This window comes from Vidua chalybeata, chromosome 4 (genome assembly GCF_026979565.1).
Source record: "Vidua chalybeata isolate OUT-0048 chromosome 4, bVidCha1 merged haplotype, whole genome shotgun sequence".
NCBI classification, from domain to species: Eukaryota; Metazoa; Chordata; class Aves; order Passeriformes; family Viduidae; genus Vidua; species Vidua chalybeata.
The window spans coordinates 57,959,974-57,980,508 of record NC_071533.1 but is presented as its reverse complement, the minus strand read 5'-3'; the positions used below and the strand labels follow the sequence as shown (position 1 = coordinate 57,980,508).

Below are 20,535 nucleotides of genomic sequence, written 5' to 3'. Positions count from 1 at the left end.
GCTTTTGTCTTGTGTACTGAGCTGTAGCTAGTACTGAAAATATTAAACGTTCAGACTGCAGGTTTCCATTTAAATTGTACCATTGAACTCTACTTTTTTATTTCTTTTTTTTCCTTTTAAGAGTTTGGATTGTCAAGAATTCATGATGATGAGCCTTTTTTTTCCTCTTTTATTTGTCTCTGTTCTGTGTATGAACAGCTTCTCAGGAGTGCAGGGAAGGAAATGGAAAGGTGAAGGTACTACTCAAAACCTGGAAAGTATTGTCATTGGAAGATGCTATGATTATATTAGAATTGTGAATCCTGCTGTTGGGTAAGTTTTGCTTGTTTCTGGATTAGTTTTTTATGTTCTGTACAAAATGGTTGTTAATCAGAAGCTTGATGATTTGCTTCTAGCCATAAAAGTGATCCTTTTGAAGCCAACATGCTTGTAGCTGTCTGGAAACAACAAAATTACAAAATTACTTTGACAGATATAATATTTTAAGTAAAGTAGTGTAATTGAGGTAAGATTTTTGATCCTTCAGTTCTTTATTTCACTTTTTTTGCCACCCCCCCCCCTCCCCAGTTACTTTCTGCAAGGAGAGCAACACACAGAAATGACAGGGATGGTGTTTTAGAAGTACCAAATCTGACAGCAGTCCTGGGAAGACCAGCTTTGCCTTGCATGCCTGTATGTCAGGTCATGTACAAAGGGGAATACCTCATTTCATAGCTATCCTTTGGTATTAAAGAAACCTGTTTAGCTTATCCACCTGAAAAATTAAGTACTAATCAACTGCTCAAGTAGGATCTGTGAGCTTCTATTGGCTGTGGTAATTATACAGAACTGGAGGTAAATCACACACTTTGTTAAAATGAGCACTTTTCTGTCTTCCTTGCATTGTAAGGGCTTCAGTAAAAAGGAAGAAAATAAGAAGGACAATCTCCTGGAGTTCAGCCCTTTATTCTGCCATTAAAAACTTGTCCTAAAAGTGTGAAGAGGTATTTGCAGAGGGGCCCTATCTGGGTTCCTGTAGCATTGAATTGCTGTCTTAAAACAGGGTTAGGTGATACTTCAAAAATCACCTCAATTGTCCAACCTCCCATTTTCAGTTCCTGTTGCAAAAGAGGAAGATAAAGGACTTAAAATTTTTTTTTGCTTTTAACAAAGACAAAACAATATACTTCTGCACAATAACACTCCTAACCTTTCAGAAGTGTTTTCTTTCAAGTTTCTTATGAAGGAAAAAAGATCATCCTAATGGAAGTAACACAGTGCATGAATTTAAGTGAAACAGTTCAAGCTTGGCAAATTTATAAACATGTCACAAAGGAAGGTGAAAGTAAACTTTAAGTGTAGATTTCTACATTCCTACAATATATTATATGTGAACTTAGTTGTATAGGTAATCTGGTCTTGCAGTAGGCTCTAGATAGGTAGAGCTTTTGCAGGACTTAACAGATGCCACTTCATTTATATCTGAAGCAGGACATGAATAATAATACAGAATATGCTGAAATGAGCAACATAAAGAATAGTTATTGTAGAAATTTGAACCATATTGTTAACTGATTTGGACTGTTAGAGATATAAATGCAATATTCTGGAAAACATTTCTATGTAAAACATGTCTCATCTTTATGATAGTTTTGGGATTTACTGAATTCTGGTTACATTTTCACAACATGATTTTGAAATTGAGAGGTTTGAATGTGTTCATCAAAGTATTCTTGCTCAGGATAGCATGAAGCCAGGCAGGGCATTAGGACTATTTTCCTGAATTTAGACCAAAAATGGCATTATTGAAAGAAGAGCTACACAACTGTTTTCTTATAACGTGGGGATTTTTCTCTTTCCCTGAGGTGTATAAGCAAATAATGTAATCCAAACAAAATAGAAATTTCATATTGCACAGGTGCAAAATAGATATTATAATTATTAATAGCCCTTTCTGTTCATTGTCTGTTTCTTAGTTGCCCCTGGCTAGCTTTTATAGAGATGTGACCACGCGGATAGGTTTTGCTTCTGAATTTATGCACAAATTTTCTAAAAATACTTTGCTAACTTAAAGGAAGCTAGCAAAGCATGTCTTTACACTGCAAGATAGTTAAAACATAAATATGTTTATAGGAACATAATAAAAACTTTCCCATGTGTTGAAACAGAATATGCAAAATGGCAATCCAAAGAAGCATTTTACAAAATGCTGTGGCCATGCAGAAGTGAGGAGTTTGAATTAAGACCATTGAATTAAGACCACTGAATTAAGACCAATGTCAAATTAAGACCATTTGATGTTTCCTAACATGAGTAGGCTAAATAACACAAATGTTCCTCTAATGCTTTTCTTCCATATTTGTTTATTTGTAGCATATCATGAAAGCTTTGAAAACAATTTTTTAACTAAATAGTGTGAAATTAATCTGACTTATTAGGGTCTAAAAGATTAGAAGGAATTGTCCTGAACTGCAGTCCTTCACCACCCTGTAGTTTCAATAAGTGTTTTTGCTAGCTAAGAAGTTTTGAGTATCAGAGCAGAATAATCCTTTTGATTTACAAGCTGTTCAAAACTGGGTGAGAAGTCATGAAAAAAAAAGCAATATGTGAATTAACTAGAAAGTTACTGAGGGATGCACCTGTCAAGAAAGATCTTAAAAGTTCAGTTGATCATAACCCACAAGTACTAACGTAAGTGCTTCAAGTAGAAAGCTCTTTAGCAAAATGAAACCTAAGTATATACAATTGTCAGAAGCCAAAGTATAACAGCTTGAAATCAGAAATAGGGTTCAAATTCTTTTATTAAGTAAATCTGTTTAAACCTTGAAACTACTGATTAAGGATCATACTGCATCACTGAAAATTTTCAGGTCAAGATCTATATCTGCTTATAGTATCTAGGGAATTTTTATATAGTTGTGGGAAGCATGACCAGAGATTTCTACAAGAAAATCTGTGGTCTGTTTCCTGCATAGCTTATCACAAGGGCTTCTTTAAAGTGTCTGTGACATTCAGTGTCACAAAGCAGCTCCCCAAAGAATCTGTACCAGCAGAAACCATGCTGTGTATGGATGATACTTAATGAGCAAAACATTGTAATGGCAAAGTTTGATTTACTTATCAGGACTACTATTGTTCAAGCTAGAGCTTTGCAATGACAGCTATTCATGTTAGGAAGGCTGTATGCACATAAAGTAATTATTCTGTTGTGCAGAGTGTTCCTGGCATAGACATTGTCACAGCATTATGTAGGGAAGGTACTGTGGAAAACTGGTGAAAGTAGAAATTCCCTTCTTTATTACTCCAGGCAGGCTCAGAGCTGTGACAGGTGAGATCCTGAAAGTCCAAAGAGATAGGACACTTCCATCTGTAGACAGCCCGTCTTGTCCCTCCATGGAGGTTATTGTCCTCAAGAGAGAGCTGGCAGAAGGGAAATGTTGGAGTGCACAGCCTAGCGTCTTATTTCAGCCCTTGAACTGTTGAATGCTAGCAACATACTTGTAGTTCTTGTAGCTACTGCATAGTGACAGTGTGTGTCCCTGTCACACAGTCCCTGGTCATTGTACTCATTCCAACAAGATAAAACTCCACAGTCCCAGGGCCTAGAAGCCGAAGGCATCTCTTTGTCACCATCATTATTCTACTATCAAAGCTTTTTAGCAGCTCATCCTGTATTTGAATCTGACATTTTAAGTGTAGTATTGCAGTCCAGCAGTGTTGGATATTTAGCTATGGTTTATTTGAAATGGTTTATTTTAGAATCTGGAAAATTTCAAAGAAAGCTTTTTCTTCAGAATTTCTACAGTGTAGGATAACTCCCTATGTATTCCATACCTACTAAGATTTTTGTTGAATCATAATGTGTTTCTAATTCCACACTCTAAATTCTAATATTTTCCTTGCTACTTCTTCCTTATCTGCTTCAGTTATGACTCAGAAGACAAGATCTCTATGCTCTTCCTGAGCTACAAGTTTTTTACACACTAGCTTCAGTTTTCTGCTTTAGCCTTATACAGATTTTAATTGGGGTATTTGAAGGAGTTGAGAACAAGTATCTTTCTTGCTCAGCTTTGAAAAAACAATTTTGCTATTTTTTTTAATGATTACAGTGAGAAGAATTGTACACAAATATGGGAAGCATTTAAAAATGCATTTATTAACAAGGATCCTTGCAGCATTCTACCTAAGGATTATGAATTATTTATCAACCTCACATTTCACACGATTCCACCTAACAAGGTAATAATTTTTTATGTTAATTGCCCTGTGACGTACAACAGACTTTACATGACACAGCTCAAAATTGACGAGTCATTCTGTAACTGATTTATGAGTCACTCTTTTTGACCCGTCTGTAGTTTGTAAACTAGACTCTGTAGTTTATAAACTGGACTCAGACTTGATAGCATGTTTCAATGTGTTTGGCTCCATTTATTTTATGAGTAACTTCTCAGCAATGTCTCTCCTTTCGTACTACAGAGATCCCCCATTTTTCCTGTTGTGCTGGAAGCTCTGCCATAGTCCCTGAACTTCCACTTCTACTTTTCCTTAAATTAGGTGCTCTGGCTACAAATGATGTGCCTGCTATCACCTTTTGCTTTTACTCCTCTCAGCTAAGTCTCATGACAGTGCCATGTTAAACATTGACACACTGAACAAGCAAAAGCAGAAATGAGAGAGGACGTTGTTCTATGCCAGAGAACAGTAAGGGTTTGATGTGCTGGCAATTGCGAAGAACTGTGGAAGTGCAAACGATGTGTTGTGTTTTAATGCAGCTTTTCCTCTAGCACAATTGTTCCTCATTTCTAAATGATACAAGCTAAACCAACAAATACTACTGTCAACATAGCTTAATTCATGCAGAGTTCTACAAACACAGAAATAACATCTAGACATATGGGGTTTTTTCACACCGTAAGCCAACATAGCAACGTGAGAGATTTCTGGTAACATATATCTGGTGTAAAACTATCTTCCTTTTTTCTTCTTCCCCTAAATCTGTCTGCTGAGGCAGGCAGAGCTAGACCTATCTATATTTAAAAGAGGACTATATCCTTTCTCATCAAACTAGTACTGTTCCTCAAGTCACTTGTGATCAGAATTTATACCTCTGGAAAATTGAAAAACTTTGTTCCTTTAAACAGATAGCTAACATTTCTGGTTATTAACTTGATTTTGAAAGAAATACTAAAACATGTTTTCAGCTGTTTTCAATACCCCGTAATCTCACTGTGTCCGCACCTAAGTGTTGGTACATTTCTTCTCTATGTTTTTTTTTTCCTAGTCTCTTTTCTGGGAAAATAATCAGCTACTAGTCAGTAGCTTTGCTGACAGAGGACGTCGCTACATGCCTCTGGCTGATACTCTGTTTGGCTTTGTTGGAGATCTTCTGAACTGGTGTGGGCAGGCAGACAGCCCTGGTAAGACAATGAGTGCTATGTTAAACATTTGTCTGTAAAACCATAACAGAGACCAACTGCTGTGTCCTGGAGAAACTAAATTTGCTCTTAGCCCATGAAAAATCTGGGATAGCTTCACTGTCTTGTTCTCTCTTGTATCATGTGAATGTTTACCACTGTAGTCAGGGGAGCACACAGTGAAATCTAAATGGTCCTGCAGTGGGGATAAACCTCTTTCTCAGTCTTCTGAGGAGCTCCCTGCATCCCAGGAACAGAGTTAGAACCATTTCAGCCAAATTACTGAATCCTCAGAATGTCACTGTTTGTGTAAACATAAAGGATGGAAAATTATTGAAAAAATACAACAGCTTTCAGTGCTATGTCAAACATAGGTTGTGGGTTCAGTGAGTAATGTACAAATATATTTAGTTGCTTTCTAAAGTCACTTTTTATAGTCATTATCATCTCTCTAATAGCACAAATCGCATGCCTTCCTACAGGCCTGGACTATGAATCCTGCCCTACCATGATGGAATGTGAAAACAACGCAGTGGATTCTTTCTGGAGGATGACCTCAATCATTGTAAATATTTTATCAGTGCTGACTTCATACATCTGTGGGTGTGTCCAGTGTGATTCAGGAAAACATTGCTAGTTCAAAACAGATTTAAACCTCTAACTACACTGGATTATTTCCCCTGACACAAACACACCGTTTTAGACTGGCTGCAGTATTTTAGCAAGGAGAACTTAACACTCACCTTAGCTAGATAATGTGTTAAAATTCTGTTAGCTTTGTTAATAGAAACCATATACTAAGCACAGTAAGCACACTGACTGTCTGCTGATTACAGGTCCTAATTTGACAGCCTTGCTGAAAACCCTTACTCACATATCAAACTCAACAGAGAATGTCAAAATGCTTTCTTCTTGTGCTGAAGAAACTACTTATGAATGTGAGAAAATAGCTTGAGAAGAATCATTGAAGTAAACCATGGCCTGTTTGGTTCCTGCCCTTTTTACTTCAGTGACCTGCTAGGGTGCTAGTCTAGTATTATTTTTGCAGTTCTGATATTCTTTGTGGTAAAATTCTTTCCTTGGTTACTGTTGTTTGCAATAAAATACCAAGTTACATGACAAATCTGTGAGATCTGAAAAGCATTGTTATCTATTGCAGTATGCACAGCACAGCTCTGGGGTGATACAGGTCTTGCTGAATGGTTCTGCAGAGGGAGGAGCTTATCCACAGACAGGGTAAGAGAACTGACTGATTTCTGTGTAAGGTCTGATGACTACAAAAAAGAAAATTCAGCCAATTATATGGGCCTTCTGCTGCACAAAGCATGGAAGTGTAGCTGAAAGGACCTGTTGATCAAAGTCTGCTGAGTTGTGTGTACAAACTGTTAATTGTCCCTGGCTGAAGGATTAATACGTAGTGGATGGATACAATCCTTTCAACTCCTGCATTTTACAAACTCCTGTGGCAAGCAAGGTGAATGCTGTGAAAGCTGCCCTAGAGTCAGCCAATATACTGTGGCAAAATGTGTATGTCTTCAAAAAGATGAGTGTTAACGAAATTTCTCTTCAGGGACATGTCCAAATAGAGGATATTGTTACAAGGATTGTAGCTTTTGTCAGGCCTACCAGCAAACTTGGTAAGTTCTAAAGAGAAAGTATTTATTTCTCCATGACCAAGAGTGGATGTAGTTTGAAGTCTATTATTATTACAGAAAGCAAAAAAAAAAAAAGTTTGTTGAGGAGGATAATAGCAAAGATGAGCTTCCTCTTCTTCTTAGTACCTTTTATATTAAGGACAGATGTATTTTTCCTGATTCAGAGGTGTACCACCATGCAGAAGCTCATCTAAGCTTAGATTCAAAATTTATTGTAAAAGTACACCCTTTAGAACTTTCACTGTGTCTGTAGTGACTGCTTACCTGTGGTAAGAAATGCATCCTTCATTACTTCAGCAACTGTCTTGTCCAAGGCAGATCAAATATTGCATTTTTTAAAAACCCATAGAAGAGAGTCTCCTCCTGTTCATGAGGGCTAAAAATGACCATTGAAAAGGCAATTTTATCTCTGGATAGAAGAGAAACAAGAACCATTTTTTCCCAAAACACCTCCTAACTACTTACCTCTGTCCCCCAAAACGTCCATCTTTGTGCACAGCTTTCAGCTAATCACAAAGACTTAAACAGTCTCCTTGGGTTGGTCAAATGGTCAGCTGGGATCAAATCTTCTGCAGATGGTAATACCTGGCAGCAGGGCAATACTCAGAATCTATTATAGATTCCTTATTTTAGAAATGGATTCCTTATTTCTGTTAATTTATAGATTCCTTATTTCAAGAACATCTCATACACACATTAATTCCACCAGTTCCCTGGGTTGCCAGTCTGGTGGTATTTTAACCAGTGAAATCACTACTGGAACTCAGCCTGCCAAGAAGAAAACAAAGCCAGTTACTCCATCTGTTTTCTTTGCTGTGTATCTTCTGGTCCATTTATGACTGAATTTTTTTTAAGAGCTCATGTTTGAAAAAAGCTGAAAGTTGAATAATTAATAGCAGAAAGTAATCTGAAAGATCTGCCTGTCTTCCTAACCATCTCTCTGGTCTGTTTTCAAGTATTTCAAAGCCCCTTTCAAAGTTTATTCAGTTTTAAAGTTTGTACACTTAAATCATCATTAAGTCACCTGATATCATTTCCGTTAAGATTTATTTTTCATTTCATGGCAAAATAACTTTGTTCATTCACACAGTATGAATTTAGTTGGCAGATTTCTTCAATAATAGAAGCCAGTTCAAAAATTTGTTTTACTGAAGTCAGTTCTACATTGTTCCTCCACAGTTTCTGAGACTTCTAGTTAAAGATTTCTCCAAATTTGGGAGCAAGCTTCTTTTTTTCTGGCAATAACATATGCATGACTGAGTAAATGAGTTGGAATCTTTATTTTTTGTTATATTTTCACTACATGTTGGACAGGCTTGGGTGCCTTGGACAGAAAGGCAAACCTGCTGTTACTGCTACTGGTCTCTGGTGAGCTCCCTCCATACCAGACGGGACCAGAGAAAGTAACTCTTGGTATCTGTCCTCCTGTTCTACTTCTCCAGAAATTTAAAATTATTTGCTGACTTCATGAACCAACAGACACTGGCAAGCAGCACATGTCCTGCACTTCCATGGCAGAGCCCCAGTAGTTTGCCTGAAGGCACCAGGAGGACAGACCCACATTGTCACTGCTGGTCCCATCCAGGAAGTGGCAACTAGCGGTCCCTTCTTCTCTGTGGAGGTCTCAGAACATTTAAAAGGGCTCAGAGACACTGTAGTGCTGATAAAGACATTTTAAGAAGACATAGATGTCTATTAGACATCTAATAGACATTTAAGAAGACACATGATAGGCAAATAGCAAATTAGAGGAGAGACCTAGGCCCAGACTTGGACCAGGCATTCGGTGAGGACACAACCCTTACAAGCTTTCTGAGTGAAAAAAACCCTAAAAGATTGGAAATCATTACACTACATCTTGCTAAAAGTGTTAGAAATCTATGGCCTTGAAATGCCAGCATCTCACACACACAAAAAAAAAAAAAAAATCTAGAGACATTAAAATCAACCACTGGATTTCATATCTTCTTAGATTAGATATTATGAGGAAGTATCAAAGACTTTTTGATTTGTTTTTGCATTTTTAATAGTTCATTCTTGTTCACTTTTAGGTGAATTCATTAATACAGAGGAGGAAAAGGACTGTTTAATTTTCATGTTCTTTACAGTTCAAATTTTTTTTTCTTGAATCAGTTTTTTTGCAGATTATGAAATACCTAATCTCCAGAAAGACAAAATCTCACAAGTTGTCATTTGGGTTGTGGATGATATTGAAGGACCAGATCTGTAAGTTATGTCTTCAAAATAAAAATTCATTTCTCCCTTTTGGGCCTGTCTTTAAAATTTCACCTATCTTTTTGTTTGATTATATTGGCATACTACTTAAAACTAAGTATTTGAAATGCTTTCATGAACACAGGAGACAAAACCTGCCATTCTCAGAGAGTATAGAAATACCAGAATTAGAGAAAATAGAAATAAATTGTAATATTAGATCTGGAGCCAAGTCTTGGTTAGATGTGTGTGTGGACTCAGACCCTGAATGAAGATAGAGCATGAACAGTTTTACTAAGAGTCAATCTGAATTTCAGATTAAGTGCTGATGAGTGATACTTCTTTCACTTTGCTGTATGCATGCTGTATGCATTCTTTTCATTTTCACCTATCTTAACTGTTTGAAAATTTGCAGAAGCAGGCAAATACCAACTGGTGGCTCTTTTTCTCTCAGTAATTAATCCAGTAATAAAATGTAGGCATTAAAAGTGTCTAATTTTGCTGGTAATTTAAATAAAGCAAGCAAACAAGTAAGTAATAAACAAATATAACAAAACTGATTAGTCCAAACAGTTTGGACTGTCTGTTGTGTATTTTACCACAATGCTGTGGAGTCTACAGAGCATAGTTCAGATTAGCATTTTTCAGCCTGTCTCTCTAAATCAAAGAATCATATCCTCTGGGAGGGACATAACATACAGGTAATCTTTGTAAAAGTTGTCCTTTTTACAAAGAAAAGCTAAGACAAGCACTGAATCTTAATTTATGTTTCAGTAAATGGATGCATAGAAATAATTGTATATTTTATTAATTGTTTTCTACAATTACTTTGTTGGTCTCCATATGATTTCTTTAGTCATGGGTATTTACTGACCAGCAGGTATGTAGCACTGGCCTTAATACTTTATGTTGGTGCAAGTTTAGAGATCTTAGTAGGTTCTGTAAACTTTCTTATACTAATTGGACTACAAATTAAAAAATCAGTACTGTAAACAGGAGCTTTGTTTAGGATTGTTTCTGGGTTTTTTTTCTCTCTGTATTTTTCTATTATTCAATATTCAAGAGAGAGAACAAGCTTCTAACAACAAGTATAATTCTCATTTATTATAACAAACTTATTCTGTAGAGACAGATAGCATCAACTTTATCACTACCTAAATAGTTGACAAAGAATATTACAAACAAAACACTTACTATTTTACAAAATTATTTAGGTCTTTTTCTGTCTAGTCAAATGTTAAATGTGTGATTATTAGTGAATAGAATCTGAAAATGCTACACTGGCTAAAGCTAATCTTCCAGACTCTAAAAAGGATAAATTGTGAAACAACAGTAATGTAAGCAAATGAAGCATAAAGAACAATGTACACAATTCTTCTGGAGGTGTTATGGAATACAGAAGAGACAAAGTAATGGGGATATACTTTACTAATTCCATCAAGTTCAGTGAAAAGAAATTATATAACAAAAGATTTGCAATAATAATTAAATCCTTCCTCACAGAGATTCCTGTGGAACTAATAGCGTAAAGACATTAGAAAACAGGCTGAAAACTCTTGGTTTTGATGTCACTTGCAGTGACAATTACAAGTAAGTGAAAACCTTTTATTATTATGCTGTATTTGCAGAAGTACCTTATTTATTTTGATTCTTACTGTGCAATACTGAAGTGCCATTAATGTCATGTCTTCAGGAGGGACTGATACATTGGAGGGATGATGTCACATTTTTCAGACTTGGCATTCTTTGCTTGTTTATTGAGCAAAACACTGCATCTTATTATATGACTGAGTGGAACATTGTACTTACTCAATGTCAGACACAGAAGACAGCCTCATGTACTTGGATTTAAAATCTAAACAATAGTTAAAAATGCTATTGAATGTCTGCAGAATTACCAGTTATTCACAATAGGTTTCACAGCTCTAGTCATTCCCATAGATTGTATGATAAATTTAATGAAGGGAAGATTTAAACATGTACTGTGAATTTGTTTCATCTTTTCACATTTGTTTTCCTCAGTTGTCTGCCTGAAAGGTGCTAAATAAAATGGTATTTTCACAGGTCTGTAATGTTCTTACTCTGCTTGGATAATCCTGATGATTCTAAGTGTGCCCTTGCATCGTAAGTAAAAGAAGTTCAACCTATCCTCAGTGTCATTACAACTGAATAAATTACGCAGAAGTCAACAGTTCAACAGATCCCACCTATACCACCTGTTATATATTCCCCATATGCAATACACAGTAGTCTTGAATTTGTTAGTTACTGTGGATTGAATTAGCAGTTTCTATTCACAGATTGTGCACAGCTATCTGTGAGCACCTGCTGTTCAAAATTAGGTGTTAATGGATTCTCATTGATCACACAGTAACACTATATATCATCAATGATGTGAAGTTTATACATATTGCTGTTCTGATATAAAATCTATTACAAATTTGAAGTTGCTTTCATTAATATAATTTCTTGACTAATCAAAGTATAGATCAAATAGCAACAGATCTAAAGGACATTTCTACAACTACTGGAATTTTCAGTTCTAAATTTTGAGGAAGTTTTCTTTTAATCTTCAATTTTGTGTGAAACTTAATCTCTATATTTTGATGTATTTACCTTGGGCCAGTGAGTTATCTACAGAGTGCAGATTACATCCAAGACATAACTTCTTAATTAGCAAGCATTGCTCCCAAACTCCCTACTTATTCATATTTATCTATATTATATGAGGAGCATTAAATGAATTTATTATGTATTTTGGTGAATTTACAGTAAAGATTGCTGTTTTCAATTCTGACTATGTTTCATAATCTATATGCTGTTGCATATATAGGTAGACATAAGATACTTGAACATCTGAATGAAAACCTCCTCACTGTTTGGAATGTTGTAGAATATATCAATACATAAACACTGTTTTGTGGTTATATTCTTTTTATGGATAATCCGTGCTTTATTTCTTACTGTCCTTTCTTCCCTATTCAGGCATATGCAAATTTTTGTTTGTTAATACCTGTGTGATATTACAATGATAACTTCTGCCATGAAAGTCCTGATTTGCTGTCCATGGTTATGGCAGCAGAGGTGCAACTCCAGCTTGCCTGCCTCTGGGAGGGGCTGTAGTGCTTCATGCAGTAGGAGGTGGACATCACCTTCTGTAACATATGTCCAGTTCTTGGTACACACGTACAGAGAAAGTGTGTATTCTCTGTTCTTGCTGGTCACTGGAAACTTTTACTCACCTTGCAATGCAACATGCATTCTTGCATGCAAATTATATCCTAGCACCAGCATATAAATGTTATGAAAATGGTGGGTTTATAAATACCACTGATAGCGCCGGACTTCTTCTAGGCAGTAGATCATAGAACAGACTTCCTGTTAGGGTTTTGATTGGTTACAAAATGCCGCTTGGACAGTGGATTAAAATAGGATTTCCTTGTTCTGCAACTGAATGGTCACCCCAGGACAACATGTCAAATGAAAATACAGTTATCCCCTTGGAAATAATAGCTGTGAACATAGTGACAATATTAACAAACTGGAAGAAAAAGCACAGGACTTTGAAAAATACAATATTTTATTGAGCTGTTAACAGAAGATTTTTCTTCTCTCCCAGGTTTTAAATAATTTTCCTCAAAGTTTTGTGATGTGTGTGTGTTACTCAGCTGAGGACACCTGGATGAGAAGGTTTTTGGCAGCCATTAATGTGTTTTTCCTTTCAGCTAAGGGTGAGCATGCAGTTCTGCAGTACTGCCGCATGGCGTTTGCAGTGTGTGAGCAGGGGAGCAGCCGCCCCTTCCTTTCCATCCATGTCGGTACTCAAAGTAACATAATCCCTGGTGTACTTGAAACACCGGTCTCACACTCTCCTGGGGTAACTCCTGAGCAACTCAGCTGTTCTCATCCTCCTTAGGAAAAGTTTCCTTACTTGTTTCCTTCATGAGCACTGTATTCCATCCTCTATGCATGGCACTGTAATTAAGTTTGATTAATTTCTTAACTATCTCAAATCACAATAGAGCTTCCCAATCTGAATGCAAAACTATCATTTCCTCTCCCTGAAATTTAAGCAATTTAAATACTACAAGCCAATGAATACTTACATTCTTCCCAGAATCGCTCCATTCTCTGCAGTAAATAACACCACCTCCATCGAAACTAGCTGCCTTTTCAGAAAGAGCCTTAAGCAAATGCATATAAATTATTTGATGATTACTTTCTTAGGTACGTTTTCTGTGTTCTGTGATGGTCCATTAACTGACTGGGGACTGGTCAGTAGAAGTATCACTAATTGGAGTGGGTGTCTGTTAGGAAAAGTTTCCTTTGCAGAGTAGGTGCTCTCAGTGTTCATAATTCCATAGTGAACAGTGGAACAGGCATGCAGGGGCTCATGCATCCCTTTCACCAGGGCTGTTTGCTATTACAAGGCTGATAGGTGCCCTCTCAGCCTCCAGAGAATAATGTCCTGAGCCCAAAAACTTCAGAGTTGGACAAGTGACTTTTTATGTCACCACAACTCCCGTTACATGGGCATAGCAAAGGAGAGAGCTGAGTCGGGGTAGCACAAGGATGGCCTAGAGGGTGCTGTAATGGGGTTTCTTGCATGATGGTGGTGCCCCTTAACTCCAGACTTGAACGATGTTCCTGCTGAGTCAAATTTGGACTTCGACTTAAGGTTAAGGTGACACCCTGACGTTAGAAAAAAACGCGTGAGTAAAAAATACCCACTAGATGGCAGAGATGGCTTACAAATGTAAGCAGGAAGGACGCCAGATGGGAGCTGTTAGCGGTGGCACGGATTACTTGCATTATTGCAATGTCACAGAGACATAGAAGTGGATCGGGATACTATTGCACCAAGTGCTGTAAAATACAGTCCTCCAGGACCACTGCTGTCTAGAAGAGCACTATAAAATCACAAGCATAAGGCCAGAGACAGCAAATGGATGTGGAGAGACAATAAGGCTCTTGTGTAAAGGTAGAAAGAAGAGTTCCCAGGGTTTTGCGAAGATATTCTGTTTATAGAATCATGACAGCCAAAGGGAATCTGTTGACAAGCTCATATAAAGAAACTTCTAGCTTAGCACTTGGGCCACAAACTTCACCCTTGGCAACAAACCCCTGATATTTAAAAGAATCCTAACTCAGCTCTGTGCTGTGAACATCCTGTTTGTTTTCTCTTCTTCAGATCTGCACCAGCAGCACAAAGAGGACCTATATCTTCAGACAGAGGAGGCAGCTGGAACAAGCTTATGTTTGTTTCTTTTGCAGGCTTTCTGTTCAGATTTGCTTTAGTGTACTGAGTTAATCAACTGAATCCATTTCCTCCGTTTGACTTAGATGGCTATAAATTTGGCTTCAGCTGATTTCTAACTGCAATTTCATCCTACTTTTGCGACTGGAAAATCTGCCATATTAAAACCTTGCATACTAAATATTGGCTTGTTTTAGTATCAGAAATTATCCTATTGCTACTAGAAAGCCTTGCCCTTCATTTTCTTTTTCTAGAAGAAGTTCATTGCTATTTCCTATTATCTTTATTCTCCAGAATTAAACCGAGAATAATACTTCCTGTTCACATATTTCAGAAAGAAAAATTATATTATGCATACATCACCCACAGAGATTACTTGTTTGTAAAACCATCCTAGCATATGACCTTGGAAACTAAGTGACTGATTATCATGTTTTGGGAAGGCAAAACATAAATTCAAGTGGGAGAGATCTTAGATTGCTCACTTGATACAAGATGCATCTTGTAGGTAAGACAGTGGAAAAGTAAATTAATTTTCATAAGTGGTCCAGTACTTGGGCCCAAATTAAAAACTAGGGTACATCAAGACTCTGGATGCATACTTGCATACAGTATTTTACCACATAATGGCAATTGCTTCATCATCTGCACAGCTGTTCCCCAGATGTGAGGGCCACTGGATAGCAAATAGTCAGAAATACCAGGTCTAGAAAGTTCCACAGTTTTTCTACCTTGTGATTTACATATGTGATTTATGGTATATCAAATTCAGATAAAGAACCTGCCAAGTCAGACACTGGCCTGCTGGCAGTGAACTCGGATACGGGGTTCAGAACACACTGAGAGAGCAGATGCCATCCTGAAGGTTTCTTGGGTTACTTGTGTGAATTCCAGTGCTTCAACTAGAGGCTCCTCTAAACCACCAGGACATCCAGCTACCAATAAATCTTCAGAAAAAAATAGTCATTATACAGAGAATAATTGTACGTAGATATCTTTTAGCTTCTGTACTATTTATTTGTGTTTGTATTGACTGGTTGCCAGGAAACTTGGAGAGGATGTTCCTGTTATCTCAATGAATCCGATTTAAGGGTCCATAGTAGATTTACATCCTTTCAATCCCTGATGCAACTGTAGCATGTATGTTTGAAAGATAAAATATTTAAAATATGTTGTAGTTGCTTATTTGTCTTGCTTCCCTGCCTGTAATAATCTTTAATTTGGTTTTAATGCAAATCTTTTTACATTGCACACATATTTGGATTTGCCTACGTGACAGGTGGGTTTAGGCTCCAGCTTGAAGGATTTTTGTATCTGTTTCAGACACAAAAAAGTACTGAAAATACAAAAGTACTGAAATCAGAAGTTACAGACCTTTAAAAATCTGGGTTGTATTATGCCTCAAAATTGTTCCCTCTCTGTGCTGTAATTATAGTTTTTGATTAGTTCCTTGAACATCCTCTTCATTTTTAATTGTTTTATTTTATTTACAACAGCCACCAGAGTAGTAAGAAAGGTATCTGTAACACCTCATAGCTAAAGGTGTCTGAGTCACATCTCAGGTAGCTAAAGCCAAGCAATTTTGATCAATCTTCTATTTGCCCACAGCAGATCATATCATGACACATTTTGGGCCACAGGCTGTAGAGACTGTGTGTGTGAGGCTCCCAGGTGTCCCAGCCAGCATCAGGGCTGGTGTGTCCTACCTACCAACCTGTGTGTGAGATCCAGAGAACAGCTTAATACCATTAACCACCCATGTGCCTCTTAGGCAACTTCCAGCCACAAGCCAAGCATCCCAACTGGCCAACTTTTGCTTTCCAGCTTATGAAAGCTTTCCAGCCTCTGCATGTGATTGACTCCAGCAGCACAGTCAGTGCTGGCAGTTACACATGGTACCAAACACTGTAGAAAGTGTTAAATAATTCTGTTTTGGAAAAAAAAAAATATAAAGTAGGATAGCTACAGTTTAAACAATTGAGATTTTTTTAAATGCATAACCTTATGTCAAAAACAACACACTCAGAACCTCTTGCAGTGTTTTCTTCTTTCTAATGTTCTTTCCTTTTTTTCCCATTACTTCAACTCAGTAGCAAAGACAGCAATTTTTTTTCTAATACCTGTTCAATAAAGTGTCTCAAACTTGCTTTAAAAACTTGGGAATATCGTAAAGATTTTTAGCTAACCAAAATATATAGCTAGTAAAAAAAAAGCAACAAGGCAAAGTTCTAGATGCATAGGTTTCCTGAGATTTTTTGAGGCAGCAAATTTCAAGCTGAGAGTGAATTATTTGTTCTGAGTTTAACATAATGGTTTTAATCTGTGCAAAAGAACAGCGTGACTCGGAAGGTGAGGGGCAGAAGTGTCAGCAAAGCAAGAAGTAATAAGGTCATTTGTTACTCCCAGAGGGAGGGAGGACATGAACATGACTTTTTATTTATTTATACATCTATAAAGATGTGAATAGTACTATTTACAGATATATGTTACACCTTAGTGGTGACTGTCAGCCAGGTGAGCCTGTGCTATGTCTTGAACACTCAGGAAATGCTCTAATTAGCACTACCTTATGTAAGAGCTGCGCCAAATGTGGAGAAATCATACTGTCCAAAAGGCATTTGCCCTTTTCCTTAAACTCATTCAGTCCTGGGGAAGTTCACAAATATAGATTCAAAATGTTTCAACCATTCATATTTGTACTAGCAGTACTAAAAAAACCAGCTGTCTCCAGATGTGAATTTGAGGGAGAAAATGTTTCAGATTAAAACAATATATATATCACTTAATTTTGAGTCCTGTTGGATGCCAAAATCCTGTGTAAATCTATTAGCATCCAACTACTTATGACAAATGAAAACATGGTGTGCAGGAGCATTACAAGGTTTTCTGCATTTCTGCAGACAGACCTGTGGAAGCTACTGAGACTAAGGCAGTATTTCCTGCTGTGCCCATTTTGTGGACCACGTAAGAACTCAGTTATCTCACATTCTTCATTGCTGTATAGAAGTTAATATAATCTCCCCTCCTACTAACCTACTTTTTCTTTTTGCTACATAAATTTCAGTCATTGTATCTGAAGAAGCTGAACTCTAATTCAGAGTAGTTCCTTTTTCCAGCATGTATGTGCATGTACACATATACATCTGCTCACACCTGCTCTGCCTAATTTTAAATGCAAAGTCCTGAGTACTCTGGAGCAAAAAGTTATGAGAATAAAGCGAAGACAACTTGATGACCTCTCTGCCCTTTTTATACTGCCGGTGTTTATTTTTGTCATATTGGTCTTGATGTGATATTCAGCTGACGTGACTATGTTTTCAATCAACAATCTTAAATGTAGTGAAATGTGACCTGAAACCTCAAGAATTTGAATAATACTTTTTGTTCCATGAAAGCTAACTCTTTTTATAGTGTTCTTCTCAACTGAATTACCTAGAAATAATTCTGATGTATTTTGCTCCAACAATAGTGTGAAGTGGAAGAAGAGTTCTTTTAGCAGAGCCAAGAAGTTTGGTTTAAAATAGCTCAGTACAGGGAGGCACAGTATCTTAATTTAGCCAAATGCCAGGGTGGCTCAAACACTTCACAAGTTCTTTTTGATTTTCAGGTTTTTCCTAATTCCAGCTTCTGCCCAGTCTAAATTTACATGCAATTTTATGTAAGAGGCAAAGAATATAATCTGTCAGATTTTGTTTATAATCTGCAGGCATCTGTTTTCCTAGCTTCCTAAGAATTATGAAGGCAAGCTCAGAGATCCTCATTCCCTTAGGGCAGCAGCTCAGTTCCAGTGCAGGCTGGCAGGGAGACTGGAACAGGAAATTGGAGCCTGGGAGGGTGGCACGTATGTCCCCTCACCCTGTGCCAGAGGGCCCGTGCTGCCTGGCAGCCCCCCTCCTCCTACCTTCTCCCTGTCTCTGCAGCTAAGGTGAACCTGATCTCTGTTCAGATGAGTTCCTTTGTATTTTTAGCAGAATATGTGAGCAGAAAATGATGCTGTTGGAAATTCTGTTAGAGGAAAACAAAGGTGGAAATTATAGTATACATTTCCTTGCACCAGCAGGCAGTGCTATGGAAGTGATGTAAGTGATCTCTCACTTGTGACCATTTGGCTAGGAATACCTGTGGCCTGTGGAAGCAGTAAGTGTGGTAAATTCCATAAGTGCAGAGACAATCCTCCAGAATTCCTCCAGTATGCAATACTTAATAAATAATTAACAAATAATCTAAGTACCATAGGCAGAAACCAGAAGACTCTGGTGAATTCTGGGTCACCAAAATGCAGGAAGATTTTTTTTCCCCCTATTTGCAGCGGGTAAAGTCAAGAGTGCTAAAGAACTGACAGGCATGCTCTCTGCTACACTGTGTCAAAGTACAGATGTGGAAAAGATCCTAGGTCACTTTGGGCCATTTTGAAGAGCAGCAAGCAAAGAAGCAAATTATCCCATGGAAACTTTAATCTTCTGATACCAAGTTCCAACTGTAGGACATGCTGGCCTGTGTTGAGCTTCATTTTTACTTATCCCTTTGCTTTGATGAAAGGTACCAGAAAATCGAGAGCTGGTATTTCCACAACTCAGAATGTATGCTCTGGGCTTTCACCCAGAACTTTCTGTCACCACTGCATACTAGCATGGGGTTATATGACATATATCACTTGACATGTATCACTTGAAAAGTAGTTAGGGACAGTAAGCATAACCAATAGTCTTGTAAAATGCAGCATCAAATCCCAGACAAATATTTCTACACATGTATATAAATGCATATTTTACATAGCTGTCAACTAGACAAGATCTCTGTCAAGTTTTTTGGTTTTGACTGTTGAGCCATCACATGAAGCCTTTACAAATGGCATACCTACCCTGTATAGGTCTTTTAGGAGTAATTGTGCTATTTATGCACTCCTGGGGTGGAAGAGCCTAATTTTGTATCAACTTTGTTTCTTTGGCTGCCTCAGTGGGATGGGAGCCTAATGGGTATTTCTCTTCAGAATGTGTGAGCAGCATAACAATTCGTACTGGCTAGAAAACAAGCACTCAGTTTCATGAAAGTTGGTGGGATTACTGCATGTGATTTTCCTCGGCACTAAATTAAACCTTGAAAAATGCTTTGCACAAGAAAAGTACAGCAACCTCATCAGAAATCATGGTAAGATCCTTCACTGATACGATGTAGCTTTGGTACAGCTCTCACTTACTTGCAAACTCAACTATCAGAGCTTTTAATTTTAAAATTTTAATTAAATTTGATTAGTTTAATTTAATTACATCTTAATTTTTTAATTGTTATAAATTAAGTATGTCTTGAGTAAAAACCACTTCCTTCATATCCTGATTCAGGTAGAATGAATGAGTCATTAAACATGGGCCTCCCACTCTTCAGATCTGTGCTTTAAACAATACACTTTGGAATGTGTTTTTCTATTTTGCCAAGGACATAATTTTCTGACATGTATAACAGAAAGGCATAACAAAAAGTGGTGAAGGTGATACAAAAGAATGAAGCAACCTGTTTCCCCTTGGTATGTAGATCTCTTGGCATGTTGCCTTGTTCCTTCACAAAATCAGTGTGCAAACTCCAGCTATGATTTCATTTTGTTACAAACCCAGCACTTTGGCTAAAGAAAAAAGGAATTGGGAATTGCAAAATACAAGAAGCAGCACTGGTGACAGCAGGAAATTCTTCAGGAACTGCAAAGCTCAGGATGCACCTGTAGAATTGCCAGGCTCTCCAAGAGAAGGGGAAGGAGCAGATGGGATGACACTGAAGAGAGCCAGCAGGAAAAAAAAAAAAAAAAAAAAAAACCCAAAACTGTTGTATTGTGTTATTTGCTTTGTCCCTGTTTTTCCCTTATTTATGGTTTCATCCCAAATTGTCTCCCCTTCCTTAAATGTCAATCCCATCCCCACTCCTCCCAAATCCCTAGGAATGTCCTTGTCAATCCCCCTATCCCCTCCCTGGCACCTTGTCTGTCACTCGACTGTCCAGCTCCTCTCTCTAGAAGCTTCCACGA

The 20,535-nt window shown here is 37.4% G+C and overlaps 1 protein-coding gene across 3 annotated transcripts; it reads left to right on the top strand.

Moving 5' to 3' along the window:
* LOC128786902 (ADP-ribosyl cyclase/cyclic ADP-ribose hydrolase 2-like) lies at positions 1 to 17,754 on the top strand. 3 transcript variants are annotated; one of them, XM_053940616.1, is made up of 9 exons: positions 1 to 312; positions 4,089 to 4,218; positions 5,264 to 5,399; positions 5,879 to 5,961; positions 6,556 to 6,632; positions 9,185 to 9,277; positions 10,769 to 10,855; positions 11,330 to 11,389; positions 14,457 to 17,754. In XM_053940616.1, the coding sequence occupies exons 1-9, from the start codon at positions 143 to 145 to the stop codon at positions 14,569 to 14,571; spliced, it is 951 nt and encodes a 316-aa protein (XP_053796591.1). In that variant the 5' UTR covers positions 1 to 142; the 3' UTR covers positions 14,572 to 17,754. The 3 variants fall into 3 exon arrangements, with proteins under 3 accessions (XP_053796591.1, XP_053796592.1, XP_053796593.1); XM_053940617.1 differs by having other exon boundaries at positions 2 to 312; positions 14,540 to 17,754; XM_053940618.1 differs by having other exon boundaries at positions 2 to 312; positions 12,885 to 14,545.
* Positions 17,755 to 20,535: the final 2,781 nt, after the last annotated feature.

Bases quoted from the DNA above. Each gene is read 5' to 3' on its own strand.
- LOC128786902 (XM_053940616.1), top strand. From the start codon at position 143: ATGATGATGAGCCTTTTTTTTCCTCTTTTATTTGTCTCTGTTCTGTGT. The intron at 6,633-9,184 runs GTAAGAGAACTG...TTCTTGAATCAG, and splicing joins GGAGCTTATCCACAGACAGG to TTTTTTTGCAGATTATGAAA. The intron at 10,856-11,329 runs GTAAGTGAAAAC...GTATTTTCACAG, and splicing joins ACTTGCAGTGACAATTACAA to GTCTGTAATGTTCTTACTCT.